Genomic DNA, 26469 nt, shown 5'->3' with positions numbered 1-26469 from the left:
ATATCGAAAAGTTAAAAATTGGAAAGTAGGGTATTGAGATGAGGAAAAATGTCTGTCGGTCTGTCTGTCTCCCCCTAATAACTTTTGAAGGAATAGTCCGATTCGAAAAAACTTTTTTTTGTTCGAAAGATCTAGGTGAGGACACCTCATTCCCATATTTCACTTTTGATTTCAACTATTTTTTGTTCAATTTTGAACAGTTCAAAAAAAAACTTAACATTAGCGCCTACGGGGAAATTCAAGGCAATTCCGAACTGTGAGGCGAATTTGCTTCAAACAAACTTTGTAGGAAAAAGATTTTGATGAAAAACTTGTATATAAAATATCTTTTCGATTTGAACAATTCTCCTTTCAATTTTGAACAGTTCAAATCCCTTAACAATAGCGCCTACGGGGAAACTGAAAGTCAATGTAGATTCCTTACTTGAAGGCGGATTTACTTCAAACAAATTTTGTTGGAATTAATTAATCGGACTCCGACTCCCCGACTTCGACTCTGACTTAGTAGCTTTGGCAAAAATTTATACACGGAGGACAAATGACTGACTCCGATTCTTAAATATTCGACTCCGATTCCTTTATCTCAAAATGAGATTGACTCCGACTCGGCAGCCATGGTTTTAAATGTGAAATAATTATTGTTGATATGACTTGTTTTTATTTTTACGCTAAAGTTTCAATTTAGGTACTCAGTTTTTGGCGAATGAACTCGAATGTTTCTACATAAAGATATGCGCAGGCGACTTTTTTTTTTTTTTTTTTTGGACAAAGAAAATTATTTCTTTAAGTTGACATTTTATTGTTGAGCAATCACGATTGCTTATTGTTTTCATTTGACCGTTTTTGGTGTCCGTGCCTTTTTCAACTTGGATCAGAAGCCTCTGCAGCAGCACCGCCCACCGTCCTCTGCTGGCGGCGCGGCGCGGCTGCTCCGGTTTTGAGCTATCCGCTTCTCCTGGTCGGAGGCGTCCATATCCTACACACACGCACGTTAACACACAACTTCACACACATACACTCACACACGCCTACGTGCATACACACAGGTCTACGCACACATACAACTATGCACACGTAACCGCCCAGGAGGAGAGGCAGGCTTGGGGGGGGGGACAGGAGCCGTTTCTAGAAACAATAACTCCAATAAGTATAGTCCTGTCTCAGTTCGTGATTGCGAAAAACATAATTTGAATTCAAAATTTCAGAATTCAAATTAATTTTCTTTTTTTTTTTTTTTTGTTTTGTTTTGGTAAGTGCATTAATTCATGTAAAAAATGTTTTTGGCAACAGGGGAAAAAGAAGCGATTTTTTTTTATATGATGTATTCATTTTAATGAGCTTATTAATTTTAGTTATTTTTTCGTTTTGAAAGCTGTTAAAGATTTTCTTTTAATGGAAAAAAGTGTATTAGCTTCTTTGTTTAAAAGTTGCTGCTATTTCATTTGTTCGTTTTTTTTTTTTTTTTTTTTTTTTTTTTTTACGCATCTAATCTTTTTAGATGAGTGAGGAATATTTTATTCCCAGAAATCAGCTTAAAGTATTTTAAAAATATGTTTGAAAAATTTGCGATTTTAGCTATTTTTGAGAATATTGATCAGGTACTAGAAAGTAGTATGGGCATACGGGAAAGTAGGCTCGTCTAGTTCTAGACAGAACTTCTTGTTATTATCAACCTGTATCAATTATTCAACGGTAAACTAATTTTAATATTCTGTGTTACAATAAACTGCTACATTATTAAATATTCTGCTTTACTAAGGTATAAAAGTCGTATCTACAAATTACTAAGGGAAAAAGTGCGCAGATACCACTTTAAAGGCTTAGAATTTGTCACTTACGGTTCAAATTGCTTTCGCAAACTCCGCAAACTGTGCAGTTACGGCTTTTTCTTAAAGCATTTTTTAATATTTCGCGTTCACAAATCGCCAAAAAATTTGACAGTTAGGTAAATTAAATTACTAACGACCACCTGGTGACTATCTTTCAATTTCGATAAAATGTGCAGATACGTCATCTGTGCTTAGCGCGGTAGTATATATTCTTTACCCTTTTTCAGGAAAACAAATAAACTAAATCAAATCCGGAGTTCTGTTCATTATGCTGATTCAAAACAACTTCTGTGCAAAATGTTCATTCTAAATTTAAAGTTTCAATTTAAATAACAACTGTAGGGGAAATGACCGATAGTAACAGTAATGAATCATCACAACAAAATTTGACACTCTAAACCTAGTTATTTTACTAACAATATAGAAATATAAAAAATTTAAATTTCTTCATTTGGTGGTTGTCATCCGATTTCGATCCTTTAGGAGGTAATCTTTGCCCTATTTGCGATAATACGGCAGCACCAAAATTAGATATACTATAAAAAGCTTTTTCGGTGACAAATATAAAAGGTTTATAGGTTGTTTGAAGCCTCAATTTGCAAGCATTTCGCTCTAAGTCATCAGATGTTATAACCTAAAGGTTTAAAAAAAGACAAATTTCTTGTAAAAACTCTAAGAAAAGTTGTAAATTAATAATCTAGATACGATTTAAATTGATATTTTGAAATTATATAACTAGAAAATCGCTCGTCAAGATATGATGGATAAAAATTGACTCCAAATTTGTACGAAGCAATTGACTGTTTGCTGACATTTTGATAGTTGACATTTTAAACCCTAACTCCAGTGGATTAACCCTAAGCTTCAGTAAATAACGTTCATTGATGACCACTTTTTCGTTTCTTTAGTGCCCTGAAATGACAGTCTCACCAGTAAAACAGTTACGTTACTGGATCTAGTTCAGCCTTGTTACAATAAAGCCTTTCCCTGCATTTTATACATTACCAAAACATGGTATCAAATTATCATGGCGTGGAGTGAGTTCCATTGTTGATGAGGTCAAGAGTGTTACTCGATCATTGGCTATTATATATATATATATGAGGATAAGAACAACAACTATTATTCTTGCATTCGGAGTTTACTGTGCTTTTTAACCATGAATGTACATATACTTATTAAATAATTCTTGAATACAAATCAGTCAGTAAATAGCTATCACAAAATTTGCTAAATCAAGCATATGCACGAATATTATATGGTATTTTATTCGAAAAATGGAACTAGAAGATAAGAAAATATATTTTTTCAGTTAAACTAATTAAAAACTTTTCCATTTGACCTCGTGAACACAATTCAGTTAGTTTTTTAAAATAATGATTAAAAATAATTTCATTGTGAAATATATATGTATCTTTAAACTTATACATCTTTACACATGTGTTAATCATTCCAAACTTAAAACTAAAAAACCAAACATATCCATTTTTTTTAAATTCAATTGCTTTGTTTTTTAAATTTTGATATCCCTGAAATAAATTTTGTTACATTAGTATTAACCTTTACTTATTCATCTTTTTTACTACCTCCAGATACATATTTTTTTTCCTTTTTTATAAATCACGTATAAAAACGCAAGAGATAAAACATTCCCAAAAATTCTAGTTCTTTTCGTTACATTTTTGCTCAGAGAGAGTGAAAGAAAAAAAAATCTCATACCTTGTGATGAAAATGAACAAATATTCAGAACGAAATTCCAGACATTAGTTTCATGGTTGTAGAAAGGCAATCTACAACCATGTTGCAGAAAGGCATTTACAACTTTTCTTAGAGTTTTTAAAAGAGATTTGTTTCTTTTAAACCTTTAGATTATACTATCTGATGACTTAGAGCAAAATGTTTGCTAATTGAGGCTTCAAACTACCAATAAACCTTTTATATTTGTCACCGAAAGATGTTTAGCTTTTTACAGTATTTCTAATTTTGGTGCTGCCGTATTATCACAAATAGGGCAAAGATTGCCTCCTAAAGGATCGAAATCGGATGACTACCACTAAATGTAGAAATTTAAAAATTTTATATTTCCATATTGTTAGTAAAATAACTAGGTTTAGAGAGTTAGATGAATGCAAAAAGTTGCGAGCTTCCAGGACACAATGATATAAGTAATCCATCATTGTTACAATTGAAAATTATAAGTGAAATAAATTGAATTGATTAGTTAAAATTGAAATGATATTCGATGCTATTTTTGTATGAACAAAATTTTAAATAAATGAGAAAACAATGCATAAAATTGCTCCTATTGTTAAAATAAAGAACAAAAAAACCAAAAAAAAAAAAAAAACTGTAATACAACTTACCCAGTGGGTGGTTGGCCACATTTTTCTTATATGTTTATAGTTTCACTCCTGATTTTTCCCTTTAACTTTGGAGGAAAACATTCGTGCAATCGACCCATACCAATGGCAGCGATAGAGGAAGTGAATGTGTGACCTAACCGAGTTCTGCACTATCCACGACTCTAAGAGCCTTAGACACTTTCTAAAAAGACGGCGCTATATTACAAGGGCGGCTGACCCCGCAACTGTTCAACAAAAAGAAGAGAAGGGGATCTGTTTCTGAATAAACTCAGAAAAACATCTCAAGTGTCGCTTTCCTCTTTATATGACTTTCCCTGCAAAAACATTCCTACAAATTTCCTGTCTCCGACATTTTCATCATTAATGACTCTCATCAATCTTTCGTTGACAATAAACGTTTGTTTACGAGCTGCCGGTGATTTCTTTGCGGGGAGGGGACTAAGATAATGTCTCCTTTGGGGCCAGCGTGAAGTTTACAAATTGAAAACACACACTTGTATGTATATATTTTGCGTATTTCATGATATATTTCATTTTAAGCATTTTAGAAGAAGACTGAGACTGAGCCAAGAGAATCTCAAAACCACTACTAAGTATGATCGTAGCCAGAGGGGAGCAGGAAGGGGCGATTATCTCTTCCTAGATGAGAGTCTAAACTTTCACTTTCCTCCCTAAAGTCACCTATGATAGTAAATTGCATTTTTGGGACTTCAATTTCAAACAAATTCTGGAGGACTTGTTCGCTCTCACTCACTTGTTCTTTTCCCCTCATTGAACCATAAATAACTAAAACCATCTGAATTGAAACATTTTTGGATTTTTGGCACACCTTTCTTCCAAAAATTTACAATGTGGATCTTCAGCAGAAAAGGTTGCAGACCCCTGGTGTATATAACGTACAATAGTTGTAATTTGATTACTGTCCCACTGTACAAAAAAAAATCGGAACTGTGAAATATTCAAAGACCTTAATCTTCCGTAACTGCAGCACAGACTACTTTTTTTGGTTACAACACCAAGCATCAACTCTTACGTAGTTAGTTCCGACGTTTTTCGTAGATGTCGAATACATATACCAAAAATACACAGGTACCTCATATTAGGAAGTACCGTCATATTGGGCCATTTTATCCCATCAATCATTTTTCGTGAAGTGAATGCGAGTCACATGTCGAAAATGGTTAAATCATGTACCACTCTTCTGAATTTTTAAAGGTAGGCGAACACCCTAAACATTTTTTTTCTTCAATATTCATTGCACCTTTCTAAAACTTTATACAATTATTAAATGCGATATAAATAACACATTTTGACTACCTGTTTGTTGAAAAAAATATTTTACAGTTTTTTTTTCAATAAAAGAGCCATACTTTTCGCAAAAAACTATCAATTCGTCAACACTTACAGTGCCTCTATTTTTTCATAATTTTTAAAAACTTTTGTGTCTATCTGATTGTTAGATACCAGAGAATGATATGACCCTTCAATTTTTAAAAAGTAGCTAAAAACAGGTTTTATATGGGTAAATGTGTGAAAAACTTCCATGGAAAACGTGCTTTTTACCGTCTAAATTAAATTGATCCTTATTTCAAAGCTATATATTGCATGCACCATATTTTTTCGAGAATAATATCATAGTAATATGTTCAATTACCATTTTTGCCGAGTTTTATTTCTTTAGAATTTACACCTTTTTTCGCTAGAGCTGTTGGCGTAGATAAAAACTTCGAATACGTAGTTATGAGAAAATCAAGGAAGAAAAAGTAAATTTCAGTAATAAGTAGTGCATTTGAGTTAAGTAAATTTCTTCTTGGTTTCTCAATACTTCATTTATTTTTTTTAAACAAAATTGCGGATTTTGAAAGAAGAACACTGGGGCTCTCTAAATTTCTCAAAGTCTCAAAATCGATTTGTTTTGAAAATTAGGGAGTTTGCCTATCTTAAATCAGTTGTAATAACTACCACTTATGTATTTTTTTTCATTCATTATTATTTGTGCACAATCAAATATTAACAGTTGGCACATAAGTAATTTTATGAAAGGTTAAACAATACCTTGGTCACTCCTTTAGGTATTAAAACTAATAACAGAGCAGACAACTGAGCCTTGCAAGTTCGTTCTAATTTTGAAATGTCACAAAAAATAAGAAACAGTAAATAAAATAAAACAATTTTAAGCTATTATTCTGTACGCAATTTCAGGAAAAAACGCATTTTAATATCATGAATATGAGGTGTAACATAGTAAATAATTTATATTAGGTATCAAAATATCTAAATAAATATCAAATTTCACCTTGTTAGACTGTAAAAATTAAAGTGGCTAATTAAGAATAAAAATTACAACACGTATAGTTGGGTCAAACGGCTAAACGCCGCTGTAAGGTTCCGCCACTTTTTAAAACTTTATTTACGTACAAAAATTTCAAATAATTCTGGAACTGAGAAACACCAGTTATAAATATTCAATCAAAAAATCTTACGTTTTTAATGAACAATAATGACAAGCTTACGCTTACATCATGTTGTCTTTTGATCAATAAGATCCTATGTTAGCTTGGCGTAAATTGGACCGTTTGAATTTTACTGCAACCCTTGTATCCTCTCCGCTGTGAAAGAAAACTGCTTCTATAATAAAAACAATAATTTAAGTTAATTTGTTGTCCACTATTTTACAGCTAGAAGATCGTCCGTCAAGGTATAACGGGTGAAAATTGCTTCTACATTTGAACGAACCCATTGCCTGTTGGATGATATTTTGATAGCTGAAATTTCAACCCTAACTCCAGTGCATTAACACTAACGTCCAGCAAATAGCGTTCATTGTTAACCACTTTTTCGTTTCTTCCTTCTCCTAAAATTACAGTCTTACTAGTAAAATAGTTTATTTATCGGATTCAGTTCAGCCTTGTCAAAATAAAGCATTACCCTGCATGTCAAAAATTACCAAAAAGTATTATCAAATTATCATGCTAGGACGCGAGTTTCATTATTGATGACGTCAGAGCGTTACTCGATGAGTGAATTCGCTATTATATATATAAGGATTGGAAAGTAAATTCTATTTTAATAAATTTCAACATAGTTAATTGAGGGATTATTTAATATTTTAATGGAGTTTTTAATGTTTTATCTTGCTTGCGGGTTAGTTTAATCCAGCCTTTCACTTTGTTTAATGACTGCTCTTCTTATAGGATTATTTTAAATTTTAGCTTTTTTATTTTTATTAGGCGAATTATTTTTAATTTTAATGGAACTCTTAGTCGCTCTTATAGCTTGTTTTGTTAAAAAGACAAAATAACACATGATATCGCCAAACAAGTAATAAAGGCAATGAATAAAATGAAAAATACTCACCAAGATTAAAAATTCACCACATCACGTAGTACCTGTAGCGGAAGAGTACTGAATTAATATTTATAGAGATTATAGAGATGAGATAACACCAAAAAAAGTTTAAAAAATGCAGCAAGTATTAAAATAAAGAAAAAAAAAACAGGCAGTAATAACCCCTATCAAAAGTTCTCAGGATACTAAGTGTAAAATTCAGACATTGAGATCTTCAAGTTAGTGACAGAAAGCGTGAGAAGGATCTTAGCAGGTGAGTGAGATAGGAAGTGGGAAGTCCAAGCATTTCGCTAGCAGTCTAAACAAGTAGGACTCGACCGATGGCAGTTTTTGGCCGATGTTTTAAAGACGGCCGATGGCCGATTGTTTTTTGTTTCAAATGTTTGAAGGAACAAAAAAATACTCAGTACATTGTAGAAATCTATGACAAGCGATGTTTAAAAAAATGAATGGATAGATAAATATGATAGCTAGACTTTTCTAATTTTTAAACGACATTTCTAAATTTTTAAATGAAAATATTGTGTCGAAAATCACAGCAAAGTAGAGACAAATATATGGGCAGCAGAAATATGTTTCTAACAGAAAGGATAAAAAAGAAAGAGAAAAATTTAAATAATTGTAATGAAAAGTCACACCAGGATTTATTTTAGGAGTTCAATTTTGAAAAATTACTGGCGAAAAGAGCCCCCCCCCCTCCTCCATCCACCTCTAACATCTTCTGATACCGTATAAAATTGTGTTTTGAAGATTGCATTTTGAAAGATTGCTATGGGAAAGTCATTGACCTCAATCCCTTTCTTCAACGTTGCCAAAATAGCTTACGATTGCATTTTTAAAGATTTTATTTTGAAAAAATTCCTGCAAAGTAACAACCCTCCTGATATCGTGCCACATGTGTTACTTGCTATCGTTAAACATCCTCTAAAACTGCGTTTTTAGAAATTTAATTTCCAAAATTGCACCAGACGAGCCACACCCTCTCTGCTTTCACTACCGAAGCTGAGACTTGCACTCTTATTTTTTAGGCTTCAATTTCGGAGGAGGGGTACTCCCTGAACCTTTATTGCCCTCAACATCTCCGAAGGTTTTTTAAAAGTTCTTTGCATGACTTCAATTTTTGTTAAGTTTCTGCCTAACATTATCGAATGTGCCTAAAATTGCGTATTTTGAATTTCATTATTGGAAAATTGCCACAGAAAAGTGCCGAAATCCTATTGATTCCCCTAATAACGCTTCCAAAGAAGGTTTGCAATTGTATTTTAAAGACGAACTGGATATTTAATATCCAGACTTAATAATTAAATCAGGGGCGGATCTAGAGGGGGTCATGAGGGACATGGCTCTTTCCAAAACCTCGTGGTTATAGGATTTTTTTCAAGAAGAAAGAATACAACATATTATGAGAAGATAACAAAATTTAACACATGTGTTTTACTTTAACAATTAAGACCTAAATTTTTTTTTAAAGAAATTATATCCATCTCCTCTATTCCCTATTATTTCTAAAATTTTACCTCCTCCAAATGTTGCTGTCCTCAGAATACACATCTATTGCTCACGAAATCAAAAAGAGCCTACATTAGCGTTCTATGGATTTGATTCTAAGGGAGCACCTCCTTTTACCATGCTCTTCCGCAAATGCTATGAAAGGTAACCAAAAATTGCATTTCAGGACTTGAATTTGGAAAACTTTTCAACGGTGACAAGTTTACGCAGCCATTACACTTAACTTGCCATATCGTGGCTTAAAAATGACTTTTTTTTCTTCAATCATAAACGATTTCCTATCAGACCCCTCCCCCCCCCCTCTCCGTTTAATACCGTGATGAAAGGTTTAAAACGGGGATTTGTTAGGGCTCACAAATCTTCCATCCCTTTCTCTAATCCGTCCAAAAATAACTTAAAATTGATTTTTTAGAGCCTCAATGGCACAATATTTCCAGGAATGGGAGATTCCAGGCACCTTCACTCTCCCTTTAATGTTAGGAAACATTGCCTAAAGGTGCATTTTATAGGCTCGACAGCAGAAAAGCTAAAAGAACATACACCCTTTCTCCCAATTTTAATTTCTCAACATACAACAGCAGAGCATTTCGTTTTGATTCCTTTTCAAAAAGTATTTTGGAGTCAGCAAAAGAACCATGGCCTTTCTTTTTACATCATCAAAATAGCCTAAAATGCGTTTTTTAGGAACCTCATTTTCAAAAATTACTCGGAAATTTCAATTTTTGAAACATTTTTTAAGGGAGATTCCTACATCCATCCCCTTCACCTAATGTCTCTAAAGATAGCCTAAAGTTGAGTTTTGAAATTTCATTTTAAGAAAATTAACTGTATTATAGACTGTATTAAATACTAATAATAAATCAAAAAGTTCCAAATAAAACATTCACTCTATAATTAATATTTATTACAGCACATAAATCAGTTCTATATACAAACTGTACCACAGCAGCTATTACATCAAGTGCAAAGCTTTTTTAGCAGTATACTGAACGTAAATATACTTACTGAGTATGATACATATTGTTAAATATCATTAATAACGGGTAATTATTTTTTGAAGAATAAAAGTATTCAGTTTCTTAAAAAATTTTTAACATTCAATAATATTAGAATTCATTAAATTAAATTTCTTGATTTTGATTTCTATAGTCATTAACCTTAATACCTATGGAGAAATGATTTTAGTTCACACCAATATAGTCGGGGGAAAGTTGAACATTAAATTTAAGGAAATGTAATTGTTTTTTATTTTTCATTCCTAAAAATAAATAAATTAATTAATAAAAAAAGTGAAATTGTAGCAAGTAATCATTTTTTAAGGTGACGAGCTATAAAAGTATAAAGAAACATTTCAGTGAAAAAACTATTCTTTTCAGGTCACAATAGCGAGAAAGAAAAATAATGACATTATAGGGATTTTAATCGCCATAAACCCTGAATTCGGCGTTCCCGCACTATTCTTGTGATCAGGCGTTTACTGCAGTTAAAGTCTTCAATTAAATGTCTCATTATGTGTGAGAATATGCGAGTATTTATTTGTTTAGTGTTAAGATAAAAGGGGGGTTTTCAATTTCTGTTCGGGAAGGAAAATTTTGCCTGGGACATTGGTCGAGTCCCCAAATTTGAGCCTCGTTTTTTGAATTAAACTGCTATACTAACATGCTAATACATACTGCAATTATTTTAACTAAAGAGCATAAAATTCTTAAAAATTCTTATCAAAGTGAGTGTTTGATAAGTGTGTTATGTTGTCTCGAAACATTCTTATTTTCCAAAACTGGTCCAAAAGCTGGTGTTTCTGCAATATTTCGAGCCCTAAGCTGTACTTACTTTTAGTTATGCAGTAAATAATAGATAAATGCAAGTTCGATTTTTCCCTTTGTTTTTCGAAATAATGGCTAAATTTTCGAACCGTCGGCGCCAATGCATCGGTCGAGTTCTATAAACAATCTACAGAAAATGTCCCTAATGGACACATTAAAAAAAATGTAAATTAACTACAACGGATATAATAAAATCTTTACTAATAAAAAAGCTGAAAGTTTGTCAGGATGTCTGGATCTCTGTGACGCGCATTATAATAACAATTTAAAAAATGTACAAATAGCAATCATCTTCTGAAAAATATATTTTTTTCCTATTAACAGAATAAAATAGGAACTTGAAGTAGATTTCCAAGCATAGCTGAAACGCTTTAAAAATTCAGACACAAAAACCATAAACTAAAGAATTTGTAAAAGTCATTCAAAAAAAAAAAAAAAAATCAGAAATGCAAAAATCGTTTCAAAGAGTATGTATAATCAAATTACACTCGATTCTTATATTTAAGATTTTTTTTTTTTTTTTTTTGCTAAGTCAGCAGTACATATTCATCTTTTTATCAAACAATAAAAATTCAGTTAAGAGTAATTAGAAAAGTACTCGACACGTGATCATAGAAAAGATTTGTAATTATCGATAACTTGAAGTACTAAGGGCAATATTTCAGATTAAAAAATAGCTCTTATTTTCTTTCGTTTAATCAAGACATCAGGTATAAAATGTTACTAGCAAGCTACAGGTAGTAACAGTATACACGTGAGTCACCTAAAATAATACGCTGAGCATGGCTAAAACATTTGAAAATCTTTCCAAAGTTGAACAATTCACGGGCAAGGGCGGTTACAGGATTTCATTTTGTTTTTTGGCGGGGGGGGGGGCATGGCCAGGGGTTATAGTGGACTCAAGTAACCTTTTCTGAAGACAATCTAAAAATTTCGGAAATTATGGGAAAGCTCGACATCCCCCCCCCCCACCCGTAAAAAAAAAATCAAATTTACATACAAAAATTAAGGTAACCATTTTTAAAGATTTTTTTTTTAAATTCAGTTTTAGACTTTGTTGTCAGCCTTAAATTTTCGGAAACGGCAACCCAAGATTTTCGAAAATTTCAGATCATAAACACCCTTCGGTCATGCTTAAGAATATAGTCTCACATACTGTGGAAAACGCCCAAGAACTGAACTGAACTGAGTAGTTAAGTTTAAATAAATTAGCCGGACTCGCGCACCTCGTAGCAGTTCATATAGCAGTATGTAATATTCAAAATTCTTGAGATTTTATTTTCGAGAGAGTTCGTTGCCGATATCTTCATTATGTTGTGTTTATTAATTAACAAGTTTTTATTTGCAACTAACATTGTAGTTTATTGTGCTGTAATTAAATTTTTCTAAGTTAAAAAGTTCAAGTGTTTGTGTCACAATTTCTACACGAAGGAATATCTGAAGACTTCAGTACAAATGATTTCATTGCCCCGCGACTTTTGGAAGCGTTGAAAAAGTTAAATAGATGGTAAGAGTTTTTAAATTTAGAAACTTACTTTGACGCGCAACACATACGGCAATTTTTTTGAACTTCGGTTAAATTTAGGTTAATTAAAATAATAATTATTAAAATAAATCACTTGGTTTGACCTTTTCGATTCATCTTGTAAAAGCCGTGTAGGAATAGGATGATATTTCCTGTTCGAACAGTGAGCTTTGAATTTGTGCTGAAAAAAAGTTTTAATCCTGTTCAAATTTACATAGGGACTTTGAATAAAATGGACATCTCAGATACGAGTTGAAAAAACGTAACTGTGAGAGTTGTTTGAGATATTGTTATATTATTTAAAAAAAAAAAAAACAGGTGTTTTTGTCACTAATTTGTGCGTAACGGATGAAGTTGACTTATTAGAAGGGAGAAAACTTAGTATTTTTATTCTAGACCAATAGGGCATACATTAAAACTATTTCCATTTTTCCACCAATCACTTCCGTATTTAACTCTCCAATCAGTAGGCTCAAAATGTATTTTTATTCCAGACGCAAATACAAAAGGGTTAAAAGTTTAACCTGCGTATTTATATGACTTTGGTATCGTAGCTCGTGAATGGAAAAACATAATTTGATATAATTTTTGTTTATTTTAATACTAGCAGTACCCGCACAGCGATGCCCGTGCTAAAAATTTAATGGAAGTCCGTTGAATAAAAAAAATATTGACGCCCCCTCCCCCTGTAATGTGATATGATCATTTTTCTTTGCATAAAATGCGTACACACCTCTTCAAAAAAAAAAAAAAACCTATTTAAGTTTCTTTAGAATTTAAAACTTTTCGTCAAACCATTAAATTAGATTTGCAGTTGCTTTAAAACTCTATTTAGCTAGTGAAGCGGTTTTTACTGCAATTTAAAATCTTTCGCCAAATAAACAAAAAAAAGACATCAAATAATATCTTTCAAATGTAAAAATAATTCCGCAGCTCTATTGTTTATCGCCAAACATGCCCAGCAACCACGCTATCATAATCCATCCGTCTATTAAAAAAAAATCCTGTGGAACATTCAAAAATCGTCGTCGGAAAAAAAGAAAATGTCATACATTTCACTCGGATAAAAACAAATCAAAATCTTCTTTTCTTTCAAAACAAATCGCCAAAACAATAAATTACATTAACGGTTGCCTTAAAACAATAATCCTAGACTGAACTGCTCAGCGCCTAACGTGCCTTAAGAGCTACGTTGTCCGGCTTTGCCCGGTCTACCTTGAGAACAAAAATTGTGTCAAGTGACACATATTCAACAATTAATTAAAAGAATAACTTAATAACTTAAAGAATAACTTAAATAAAAGAAAAAAAACACCATGCAAAATTACCCTTCCAAACAATGACGACAGATATTAAAATACTTTAAAGAAATTAAAATGCGAAAGATGGATTTTAAAAGCGTAACCATGGAAACATGAAATAAGTTTAAGAATTGAAAATGAGAAAGATGGAAATAATCAATGGATTCAAAAAGCGTAACCATGGAAACTCGAAAAAAAAATCGTTGAAAACTTGAATCAAAATGACGTGTTTCTTAATTGATTTAAAAACGCTTGTAACTTCTTTTCCTTTGAAGATAGAAGCTAATTTTTTCGACCAAAGATCGAGAGGGATCTGGAGTAAAAAATCTCGCTTTTTTCAATGGTGTCAAAAAGAAAACTGTGGGACAATTCATTCACTTTTTATTGATACATTTAATGAAGAAAGTAGTGCATAGATTTCAGTAAGCCTAAAAAAGTTCGAGTTAAAAACGCAAATTACTCCCGTCGTAATGAAGTTAGAGCATCGAAACAAACTCCTTAGAACGCGGAAAATTCTACCATTTTCAATGATATATAATATTAATATGTGCAAGTAATTTTTCACCCCTTTAATAGCCAATAATAGGCAATTTACGTGAAATTTGGGCCTAAATTTGAATAAAAAAAGAATTATTAATCGGATATTTTCGAATTATAGCCTATGTTACTCAGTAAGAAAGCACCTTTCATATAGTGAAAGAATTTTTCAAATAGGTGCAGTGGTTCTGGAGATTACCTCGAACATATAAACACAAAAATCTGCCATCTCTCTTTATAAATATTAGTAAAGATTATTATTTATTTATTTACTTACTAGAGGACCCGACAGACGTTGTTCTGTTCAAACTTTGTAAATTGAAAAGTTAAAAAAATTCGATAAACTATCAAGTGTTTGAACCGTTCTGTTAAAAAAAAATTCAGTGACTAAAAGTACGTCTTTTGACTGAAGGAAACAACCCCATTTTGTTTGCTTCTGCTACTATCAGCAAGGCCATGGCCGAAGAACTTTGGCCCTTGGTCTTTGGCATCCACAAATTTGGCGACAATTGGGAAAATTGCAAAAACTCTTAGTTTTCAAACTCTTCCCGCAATTTCTACATTGTCTGCGGGAATTATCATAACGTAGATCGTAAAATATGCAGAATTGGCGAAAACATTTCCCCATTGCTTAAATTCCGTGGGGCCAAGTTTGTGGACCTTTAAGATATTAAAATGAAGCGAAGCTAAAAGACGTAACCATGGCAATTCGAAACAAAACATCAGTAATTTTAATGGAGATTAGATTTATTCAAACTTTATTTTTAACGGCTTGTAACTTTTTCCTTTGGAGATAGAAGGTTACTTTTTCGACCGAAGGTCGAGATATTTCTGGAGTAAAAAATGTCGCTTTTTCCAACGGTGTCAAAAAGAAAACTCTGGGACAATTCCTTCGCTTTTTATTGATAGATTTAATGAAGAAAGTATTGCCAAAATTTCAGCTAAGCCTAAAAAAGTTCGAGATTAAAATGCGAATTGCTCCCGTTGTAATGAAGTTAGAGCATTGAAACAAATTGTTTTGAACGCGGAAAATTCTACTCTTTTCAACGATATAAAATATTAATATGTGCAAGTAATTTTTCACCCCTTTAATAGCCAATAATAGGCAATTTACGTGAAATTTTGGGCCTAAATTGGAATAAAAAAAGAACTATATATCGGATTTTTCCGAATTATGGCCTATGTTACTCAGTAAGAAAGCCCCTTACATGTAGTGAAAGAATTTTTCAAATAGGTGCAGTGGTTCCGGAGATTACCTCGAACATATAAACACACAAAAATCCGCCCTCTCTCTTTATAATATTAGTAAAGATTTGTCGTTTGGAAGTTGATCTGAGCGTTCTTAGGTCTAATTCATTTGGGTCGGAGTTTCTTTAAATTAATTTAATATTAGTAACACTATTTGTTTTCCAATTTAATATTAGTAAACAAAATATGCAAGTTCAGCAAAGGTATTCAAACATTTTAATTGAACGAGAAAAAAAATGAAGGAATGATCCTCAATAAAAAAATTTTTTCTGCGCTCAGATTTTTTTTATTATTATTATCTCTTGCTGCGAAATTGCTTTCATTCTCCAGAAAGTGCTTTTTTCATTCACAAAACGATTTTTAAATTACAATTTACGCATGCGACATTACAGTTTTTTATGCTATGTTTCTGTTCATTCATAATTTTCTAGTAACAAAACTGGGAATGTGGACGATTAGCATTGTAATGCATGTAATGGTTTTCCACTTGCCTTTCACAATGCAAGCAAAATTTTTAAAAACAAAGTAGCTAGTATTCTGTCAGACAAAACGGAAAATCTTTAAATAGCCAATAAAGTTTTACCCTACATTATGCCTCTGCACTCTACAGCATTGTGTATAATGGTTAAATGTTTACATGTGTTACTTGAAGCTCCGAGGTTTAGAACTTTCTTCCTTGTAAAAGAAACATAAAAATCTTACTAAAAACAGGCTCTGGGGAGAAAAATCCAGAAGTTAATGTTTTAAACCTAGAAGAAATCAACATACAATAGTAAAAACCACGGCTTTTCTCTTTCTTAGTCATGAGCTTGTTGAAATCTCGATTGTTCAAATTGTTTTAACACAATGCTTCTATTTTACTAGCTGCTGACATGCTTTGCACACAAAAGGCTATGCATTAACTTCATCCTGTCGACGCTTCGAGTGTCAATGCAGACGTGATTTAAAAGACAGAATTGTTTTGTTTTCTGAATAAGACCTTAAACTGGGTGATAGTATGGGGACAAATATAATAAAAAGTAAATATTGATAAAGATCACCATAACTAAGAACTGCACAAAATATCTTCTTCATTGAGAATAATTCAGTAGAAACTGCGCTGAATTTATGTGAATATTTTACAGATAGTACGTTTCGGTGTTTGACCGAGAAGCATGGACCTTAGATTAAATTTTGTGAATGAAAGATTTCAAATAGAATGCTTTTAACAGTTCGTTCATACTACAAGTTGGTAGCTACAATTCAGTTTTTTTTTTTTTTTTTTTAATTCTGCTTCGAGGAAAACTCAACAAATTAATATTTTTCTGTTAAATTTTTTCACGATTTTTGGGGAATCTGTGGACTTAGAATGGTATTTTAATAAAATTTAAACTAAGTTTTGATTAATTGGAAATATTTGTCTTCTCTAGAACAAAAGTTTTCCAACAAAGTGAAACATTCTATTTCTTTTACCCAAAATTTTTGCAGTTACCTTTGCAAATACTCAGCCGACAAGCTCATCCTGTTTACAGGGTCCCTCCGTATTTAAATTTTCGGTAGGGCGGAGATTCGCAATTTAGTGAATACGTAGAACAAAAAATTTTGCCGAATGATAATTTTGCAGAATGGACAAGTTTTCTAAATTTCACCGACAGATCTTAATTTTGCCTAATAAAACTAAGTTTTGCCGAATCCCCAAACAACATTTTCGGAATAAGGAAATATTTGGAAGGACTCAGTGACCACCACTCAGAGCGCCCCTGTCTGTTGCTCCTGTGTGTCGCTCCCTGCAAACCCCCCCTTTGATTGTGCCCCCCCCCCTGTTGCCGTTTTGATGAACCTTACGTTACTTTTTAAGCTACACATGCCATTTTTATAGCTTATAAGGGGTTAAAATTGGTTTTCAACGCATATATGATCAGTTGAGGACAATGGAAATTGGAATTTCAATATTTCAACTTTACATCCTTTCTTTCCTTTTGGATGAATGAAAAAAATAACTGTATTGTACTAGTGGTCGTTTAAACTTGAACAGGTGGGCCCTCCTTTTAACAATATTTGTTGCTCTGCCATGCTTTTATGATAGAGTCGATATTACTACTATGTAAAATCAGAAGCATATACAAAATTTTTTACTTTCTTTTAACTGTAATTAAAATCATCTCAATAACATTGGTGCGACAAAATCAAAGCGTTAGAGACATGTTTGTAACTGAAAAAAAGTAGATTACGTTTACAGTAATCGTTCAGTAACGGTAACTCATTATACTATCATTTCGCGGAATTCTACTAGCGCTTTAGCTGCATCATAGCAAAATTACTTTTGCTCTACCCCCTCGTTGCCAAAATTACTTTGTTCTACTTCCCTGTTGGAAAGACGATTTTCTTCCAGTCCTGTTTGTAAAACTACTTTCTAATATTTCCCTGTTAGAAAGGTTACCTTAAACTTGTCATATCTCTAAGTTCTAGAGGACTAGTTTTATTTTATAACCCACTTTTAGAAGATGAACATAGATAATATTTTATGATTATTTTTTCTTCCCCTGAGCATTTCCAATATAAGCTTAATCTTCTAACATTGTGGCTTTTGATAGGCGTTGCTTGCAAACTGCTATGTACTCTTTATAAAAAAAAAATTCCGAAATATTCAAATTATGAATTTTTATATCTATACTACTTTGTGAGTTTATATTCCCTTTTTCCCTAGTGATAGTGTAGATCTTTGAAATAAGTTTCTAATTTTTAAAATTTGTAGTTTGGCTAATTAATTCAAGCACCCTCTGTATAGGAAATGACATTTCTGAGCAGAAAGTGTTACAGTCGAACCCGCTTAAAAGAATAGCCATTTTGCCACGAAAAAATATTCTAATAAGCGGGATATTCCATTAACCGGGATAAAAAGAACACATTACATTGGTTTTGGTACTTTAAAAATGTATTATATTAAGCGGGATATTCTTTTAACCGATATTCTAATAAGCGGGCACGACTGTGTTTGTTATCGATAAAATACTGGGATTTAGGCTCATAGATTTGTAGACATGGTGGCACATCCAGTGATTTCAATTACAATCACGAGGCCAGAAAGTCAAAGGTCAGGAAAAAGGTCAAAAAGGCTCATTTATATATGAAGAGACTTAGATTTTAGTTTTGTTAGCATTTACACTCAATTTTCCTATAAACTGTGAGAAATGATTTGTCTGGCGCTAAAACTATTTCCTGATTGCACCTAAGATTTTACAATTTTTGACGGGCTTCAGTTATTACCATTATTTTTCTACAATGTTTCACTGTAGAACTTTGATGGCATGTGCGCTTATTAGGCATCCAGTCAGGGTTCAAATCCTGCCGGGGAAAATTTTCTTCGCTTTCAGAAATTTCTCATTTATGTCAGGAATTCGAAGGTCCGCATTGAGGTTTTGCAAAATACAAGATGCAGCTGCGCAATAAGACAAAAGGACTAGGACATCAGAGAGAAAGTGAATCCCATTCATATAAGGATCACCAGAGGTACTGTCCATGTCTATTGATCATATCATGTCAGGATCACGCATTAGCCGAGTTCACAACACGCTTTTCTACCTTGCAAATAACCGTTCCGGCTCCGAAAAAACTGGTTGAATAACTCCCCGTTTACATATTAAAAGAGGTTCCAGAGAAAGTGGTTTTTGCCCAGCAATCCTTAGCAGTTATACCCTGCAAGTAGATGAACTTGTTTCGCATAATGAATTCTGGGTAAAAACTCCGCATTTACTCCAGAAAGAAGCAGGAGGGGAAAAAATCCACATTTCTCCGGCAAATAACCGGAAAGCAGTGGAAAACAGGTTATTTGCGGGGTCGAAACTGTCCATGGAAACGCGCCTATCAAGGGGTAACTCCAAGCTGCGCTGGCGACCAGTGCGAGATCTTCCCGAACGCAATGCATCACGTCCTCAGACAACTGCTCTAAGGCCCCTTTCTTTCCTAAATGCATTGAACACTATGATGATGATACCGCCGCGTTGAAGTGGGTAAAATCTGTTGGAGCGGAGGCAGTAATAAGTAGTTCCATAAGGTGTGTGTGTGTGTGTGTAGAAAAATGGCAATCAAACCCAGTTTACATGACATAAATGCTGATAAAAAACTTAAAATATATAACTGAATTGTTAGTAAATATTTAGACAGTAAAAATTCAGTTTCTCATAGTGCATTATTCATATTTCTTCCAAAATCCGTTGTTTTGAGTTTCACCTGCCTCCCTTTAGGTACCTATCGAAATTTCCCGTATTTGGAAGCAAAGCAGACATGTGAACTTTTTTTCAAACTTATATGGTTTATGGTGTTACTAAGGCAAACCAAGTTTCCACAATATAATACTATAATAAACGAATGAAAGTTTTCTAGAAAAAATAAATCCTCTATGCTCATTATTTTCTTTTACGATGTCAATATGTCCCTTAAAGACCTAGTAACTTCTTAAAAGTAACACGGGTAACTGACTGACATTAATACGTATTTTGTAATATTCAACGCAAAATATACATTGTAAAAACGATCTTTTCCCGTGGGATATTTTTATTATTAGACTGAAGTCAATGGTATACTTAAATTCTCAAAATACATTTTGGACGATTAAAAAGAATTGTTTCAAGCATGGTAACTTTTTAAAATGTTAGTCAGTTACCACGCTTTCAATAAAAATTTAAAAATCATCCAAAACGCATTTCGGGAATTCAATTACACCTCTAAATTCAACTAAAAAATACAATATTTCCAGGGCAAAAGATTGCTTGCACAACATATATTTTGCTTTGGATGTTACAAAAGACTTATTGTTTTGCTTCAAAAATGTCAATTTACCCGTGTAATTGCCTTTCTATAACATAAAAAAGTTTGAACTAATTTTACTTTTTTACTTATGTCTAAAAATTCAATTTTAGGGAAATTCTACGTCCACTGCTGGTCGAATTCAAAGAATGTGACTTTCCCAGAGTACCTCATGTTGGGGACAGGTGGGACATTTTCAGTTACATCCCAGCACTTTTTCTGAATAAAGCACATAGTTATGGCATCGTTAAAAATAGTTTTGTTGTCAAAACCAGTAAATGTGCGAGTAAAATATTTTTATTGTAAAAATCTACATTAAACACATTAAATTACTTCTATCGTATTAACGAAAGATATTATTTTTGTTGCATGCATTTACTAATATTATGTACTAGCAGTACCCGCACAGCGATAACCGTGCTAAAAATTTAATGGAAGTCCGTTGAATAAAAAAATTGACGCCCCCCCCCCCCCCTCTTTCTAATGTGAAATAATCATTTTTCTTTGTATAAAATGCGTACACACCTTAAAAAAAAAACTATAAAAGTTCTTTGGAATTTAAAACTTTTCGTCAAATCATTAAATTAGATTTACAGTTGCTTTAAAACTATTTTGCGAGTGAAGCGATTTTTACGGCAATTTAAAATATTTCGCCAAATAACCAAAAAAAAAAAGACATCAAATACTATCTTTCAAATGTAAAAACAGTTCCGCAACTCTACTGTCTATCGTCAAACTCGCCCCGCAACCACGCTACCATAATCCATCCGTCTAATGAAAAAAAAAAAAAAAAAACATCTAGTGTAACATTAAAAATTCGTCAGAAAAAAAGAAAATGTCGTACATTTCCCTCGGATAAAAACAAATCAAAAGTTTCTTTTCTTTCAAAACTAACTGCCAAAACAATGAATTACGTTTACGGTTGCTTTAAATAATCCTAGACTGAACTGCTCAGCGCCTAACGCGCCAACTGACCACGCTACCGAAACTCAGCCCTTTTGCGAGTTAAACGGATGTTTTTCTTTAACAATAATAAATGTTTCGCCAAACAAACAAAAAAGTATAAAATCACATTAACAGTAGCTTTCGAATCTCTATATATTAATAGCTGCGTTGTCCGGCTTAGCCCGGTCTACCTTGAGAATAAAAATTGTGTCAAGTGACATATTCTACAAACATTCTAAAATAAAAGAAACGGAAAAAAAAATCACAATGCAAGATTACCCTTCCAAACAATGATGACAGATATTAAAATACTTTTAAGAAGTTAAAATGCGAAAAATTGATTTTAAAAGTGTAAAAATGGAATAAAATAAGTTTAAGAAATTAAATGCAAAATAAGGAAAGAAACAACGTATTCAAAAAACGTAACCGTGGAAACGCGAAAATAAAATTGTTGACAACCAGAATCAAAATGACATTTTTTGAAATTGATTTAAAAACGTATTTAACGTTTTTTTTCCTTTGGAAATAGAAGCTAAGTTTTTCAACCATGGGTCAAGAGTCTGTAGTAAAAAATGTCGCTTTTTCCAGTGGTGTCAAAAAGAAAACTGTGGGACAATTCCTTCACTTTTTATTGATATATTTAATGAAGAACTTAGTGCTTAAATTTCAGCTAAGCCTAAAAAAGTTCGAGCTAAAAACGCAAATTACTCCCGCCGTAATTAAGTTAAAGCATTGAAACAAATTGTTTAGAACGCGGAAAATTCTACCCCTTTTCAACGATAGATAATATTAATATGTGCAAGTAATTTTTTCACTCCCATGTTCGGGAATGTGAAATTTGAGCTTAAATTGGAATAAAAAGAACTATTTATCGGATTTTTTTTCTTTTTGAATTATAGCCTATGTCACTCAGTAAGAAAACATCTTTCATATAGTGAAGGAGTTTTTCAAATAGGTGCAGTTGCTCCGGAAATTACTTCTAAAATGTAACACAAATCCGCCCTCTCTCTTTATAATAGTATAGATAACCTTAAACGCGTTTTTCCTCCATGACGCAATTTTTCCCGACTGTTTGCCTTCAAACTCTTATAAGTCAAGAACCGATAAAGAAATAAAATTTAGGGCATATCTTTTTCAATAGTTTACTTAAATTTTTTATTCCGGCAAATTTTAAAACGAAAACGTTTACTGCACAAAATGTGATTTTTTTTTAAGTATCTTCGAATTTTTATTCAAATATTTTCAATTTTTTATTGAATTAGTATTTTTTAAATCGCCGAATAAAAATTAAAGCTTAAATATTTGTGCATAATTTTTTGAACAAAATTTGGAAATCGACCAAGAATATTTTGAGTTTTAGCGATTTAAAGCATTTTTTTAATTAACTAAATTTAAATTGAAATTATTTTTTTAAATATTTATGTTATGATTCTGATTATTAAATAGATGGTGAATCAGTGCAAACAAATTCAAAACTCTAAACTTAATTTTTTTTTTTTCAAAATGTGTCCTAGACCCCCTGAATATACCAAACAATTGGTTGGTGCGGCGGTCTCTGAGGATGTCAAATGTTTTCATATTGAACTGCTTCAAGAAATTTCTTTTTATAAAAATCTACAGGACTTAGAACATCGATGTAAAGTAAAGACTTTGAAAAACAACTATTCGGTGTACACACTAAATCATATTGCCAAAGAGTGATGTAATTCCGACGAACTTTAATTTTCATGAATTTTGTTACTGAGCAATGCTTGAAGAAGTTGTCAAGTGTATGGCTTGCAGGGCGGATAGGGGCGGACGGTGTAGATCGGCTACCAGCGGTTTGGACTGATATTTTGAATTTATACCCGGAATCGGGCTCAGCTGCTAGTTATGAATGAAAGAAAAATACGAAAGTTAAACGCTAATCTATCGAAAAGGAGGCAAGAATCTGTCTATAAAAAATCACACCCATAATTTCACGAAGCCCCTAAAAGCGTGGCATCATTTGTGGATGACCCCCGAGAGCGTTATCTAAAAAAATATTTATGAACGATTTTCTCGACTCTTCATTTTGGGTATTTTTCAGGGCTGCGGAGTTGGAAAGAAAATTGACTCCGGGAATTTTAGAGCCTCCGACTCCGACTTTTACCCCAAAATCAGTCGGATTTCGATTTCACAAGCACTGCTGGAGTTGTCGACTTTCAGAAAAAATGACAGACTCCAATTCCGACTGTAGAAATTTTAAACCTTTGACTTCCGACTCCGCAGCCCTGATATTTTTTACATATTTTTTGCATAAATATCGCAATTTTTAATGAGAATTTGCATGTACTGCTTCTAAAATCAAGCTGTATTCAATATACTACCCTCCTTTAGCACGAAAATGTTCATCCTCGTCGTAAGAGGTCAGTTAGCATATTGCACCTCGGCAAGGCAAGTAACACAACTCAAACAAGAAAAAACAGCATTGGAGAAAATCAAGGTTTTATGCAGTAATAGTTTCTGGTATAGTCTCAAATATTACAATACGCTGAAATAAATTGCAGTGTCATGTTTTCTTGTTAGTTTTTGCTGTCAAGATTAATAACAGAGTTCGTGATAAAAAAAAAAAATAAAAAATAAAAAAAAGTCGGATTTTTTAAATTTAAATCGGATTTTTAAAATTTAAATGAGATTAATTTTTTAAAAAAATCTTCAAAAATTTGTGGGTATTAATTACTTTACATATATTTACATGATATATTTCTTACCATAGATGAAAAAGCAACATTTTAGCTATTTTCATTTCATGGCAGTAATTATTCTTTAACAATAGTTTAAGTTGACCAGTTTCAACAGCAATGCATGATTCAAATTAAATTTAATGTTTACCGCCCCCCCCCCCCGTCCTCCCAGCTACAAACACCAATCCTTCAACTATAATTCTAGGAAACAGTAGTACCACTATTTCCAAGAATTATAATTTTCATTCTTTTTAGAAACAAAGATCCTGGCAGTTTTCTATTTTTATCAGCTTAGAGTCAACAAACATTCTGAAATTAAATCAATTGGGATGAAGAAAGCAAAAAAAAAAAAAAAAAACATGATAAAGCAATCTGAACTAACGAATCCATTTAGCTTACTCTTAAAAATAGGAAAAATGTCTTTAAATATTCTATATAATTTTTTTTAAATCAATATTGTTACAAATTCTGTAAATAGTAATTATTGTAGGATCGTAACCTGTAAATAGTTTCCCGTAATGAATATACAACCCCTTTTTCATATGGCTAAAGTATACGACCCCTATTTCCTTTTTGTTCATTGATAAAATTTGTTAACGGTCTACTACTTTACAGAAGAGTGTGGAATATTTGAGAAATTTCTTTTCGGTGTATTTAAGCCGTTAGCGATGGATAAGCAGTTAGTTTCGATTGAGATTTCGAACTGAGTGCTTTTTGCTCTGTTTATTGCGAGGCATTTCGCTGTGTTGTTTTCGTATTTGGAAGTAAATACGTGTGTAAACGTTGAGTTTACGGTGTTGTGTGATAATTGCTTAATTGCTGATGAATAATTTAGCAGTTGTTGAAGATCTTTCCTGTACATAGTGTAAATAAATTTCCTGTGTTTTTATCAAGAACTGTGTCTTCATTTCAAGAAAGTGGAAGTCGCACCGAATCCGTTACAATATGTTACAACGTTTAGATAAGATTTGATTTTGTTTTACGCTTTGCTAAAAGATAAGGTTTCCATCAGTTTAGTGTAAAATAATATGTTGAACTATTACTTTTCTTGACTATAACACTTTTGCCATGGTGCATAAGAAAAACTGCAAATTTTTATTTAGTTATGAACAACTAATTTTGGAGAAAAAGCAATATTAAAAGTTTGAAAACCTGTTACACACACAGAAAGAGGGATCTAATGTAGTTTTGCTAGTTGGAGTTAAGATTATATAATGCAGTATTGTTAAATTTAAAGCCACTCATTCTAAAAATGCAAAATTAATATATAAAAATAAAATGATTTCAATCAATGATTTTGTTAAAAAAAAAAAACACTTGATTAAAACCAATTGATTTAAATCAATATTTTTTTTTAAATCAATTGATTTAAATCAAACTTTTAATTAATCAGGCTGATTTAAATCAACAAACCTTGATTAATAATGCTCACTCTGAATTGTAAAAAATTATTGATGTTCCACTTCTGATTATATCGTTTTTGTGCCACCCCCCGCACCAGTTTTGCAAGCTCATTTTTGTGCGAGTTTTGTGGCAGGAAAGAGCATTAAATCCAGATTTTAAATCAATAACTAGTACAATTTCCCCAAATTTCGGGTTTCGTGTTCCTTGCAAGAATGCTATATGTCTTGAGATTTTCATAACTGCTACAAATTGCCTTTTCTTCATGTTTAGACACCAAGTAAAGATGTGCTGGCAGTAAGTACAGAAAACGTAAAGTCATGACTTGCTAGAACTGAAGACAAACATGCATTTTCCGTAATGTCTCCATTGTTCAAGATCAGTCTTTTGGTACCAGTTAACTCCTTCTCTCCCAGGATTTGTAAATTATATTTTATGGTTATTTCGTTTTCGACTTAGATGACTGAAGGACTCGTGGTCTCGTTTAGTTCGTTACTGTCTCAAATAATCTTCTTCTATCCCTAAAATGAAGTCCCTTTTTCAAGGACATAAAACGTTTCAATTGTTTCTGCGAATGTTTTTTTTTCCACATGGATAGTCTTATTTTGCTTCCGACACGTTTATCATGTGTTTTCACTTTTAGCCCTGCAAATACCAAGTGTTGCCTTTCTTAGATCGTACTAAAAACTATCTATTGAACTCTTAGGCAAGAGGTGAAAGTCAGCAACCTTTCTCTGAATCTTCTACTTCAGTTTCTTACTTCTTAACCTAGAAAGTGACTTCTTACTTAAGAAGTAAGAAGTGTTTTACCTCTTAAATAAGTTAAGATTTCTGAACATAATATTTGTCATTTTAAGGATTTTTTTTCTCATAACATTAAATGTTTTACAATATAGTTCGATAAAATGTTTTATTTGTAGAAGGCATACATTGTGAACTTAAAAACATTTTATGAAGGAATAATTTAATACTAATCAAACATACAGATTTTTTTTTAAACACATTGCGCTGTTACAATGTCTATTTTATTTTAAATGATACTATGAAACTACATATGTCCTTAAGAAGTAAAAGACACAGTTAATGACTTCCCTAACCAAAATTTGATTACGTCAGCTAACAGTATTAAAAAAGATATTTTTCATTTTGA

The 26469-nt window shown here is 32.3% G+C and overlaps 1 protein-coding gene across 2 annotated transcripts in view; it reads left to right on the top strand.

The window, feature by feature from the left end:
- The window catches only part of LOC129216120 (uncharacterized), an 80514-nt gene that overhangs the window by 14150 nt on the left and 39895 nt on the right, over positions 1-26469 (top strand). Inside the window, exon 2 of one of the 2 annotated variants that reach the window (XM_054850275.1) lies at positions 20382-20453. The exons of the other annotated variant lie outside the window; for it this stretch is intronic. Within the exon in view, the coding sequence (XP_054706250.1) occupies positions 20441-20453 (13 nt within the window). The 5' untranslated portion in view covers positions 20382-20440. The remainder of the gene's footprint in view (positions 1-20381; positions 20454-26469) is intronic. 2 annotated transcript variants of the gene reach the window in all.

The sequence above is a fragment of the Uloborus diversus genome, chromosome 2, assembly GCF_026930045.1.
Source record: "Uloborus diversus isolate 005 chromosome 2, Udiv.v.3.1, whole genome shotgun sequence".
NCBI lineage: Eukaryota > Metazoa > Arthropoda > Arachnida > Araneae > Uloboridae > Uloborus > Uloborus diversus.
This window is presented reverse-complemented; position numbering and strand designations above follow the sequence as displayed.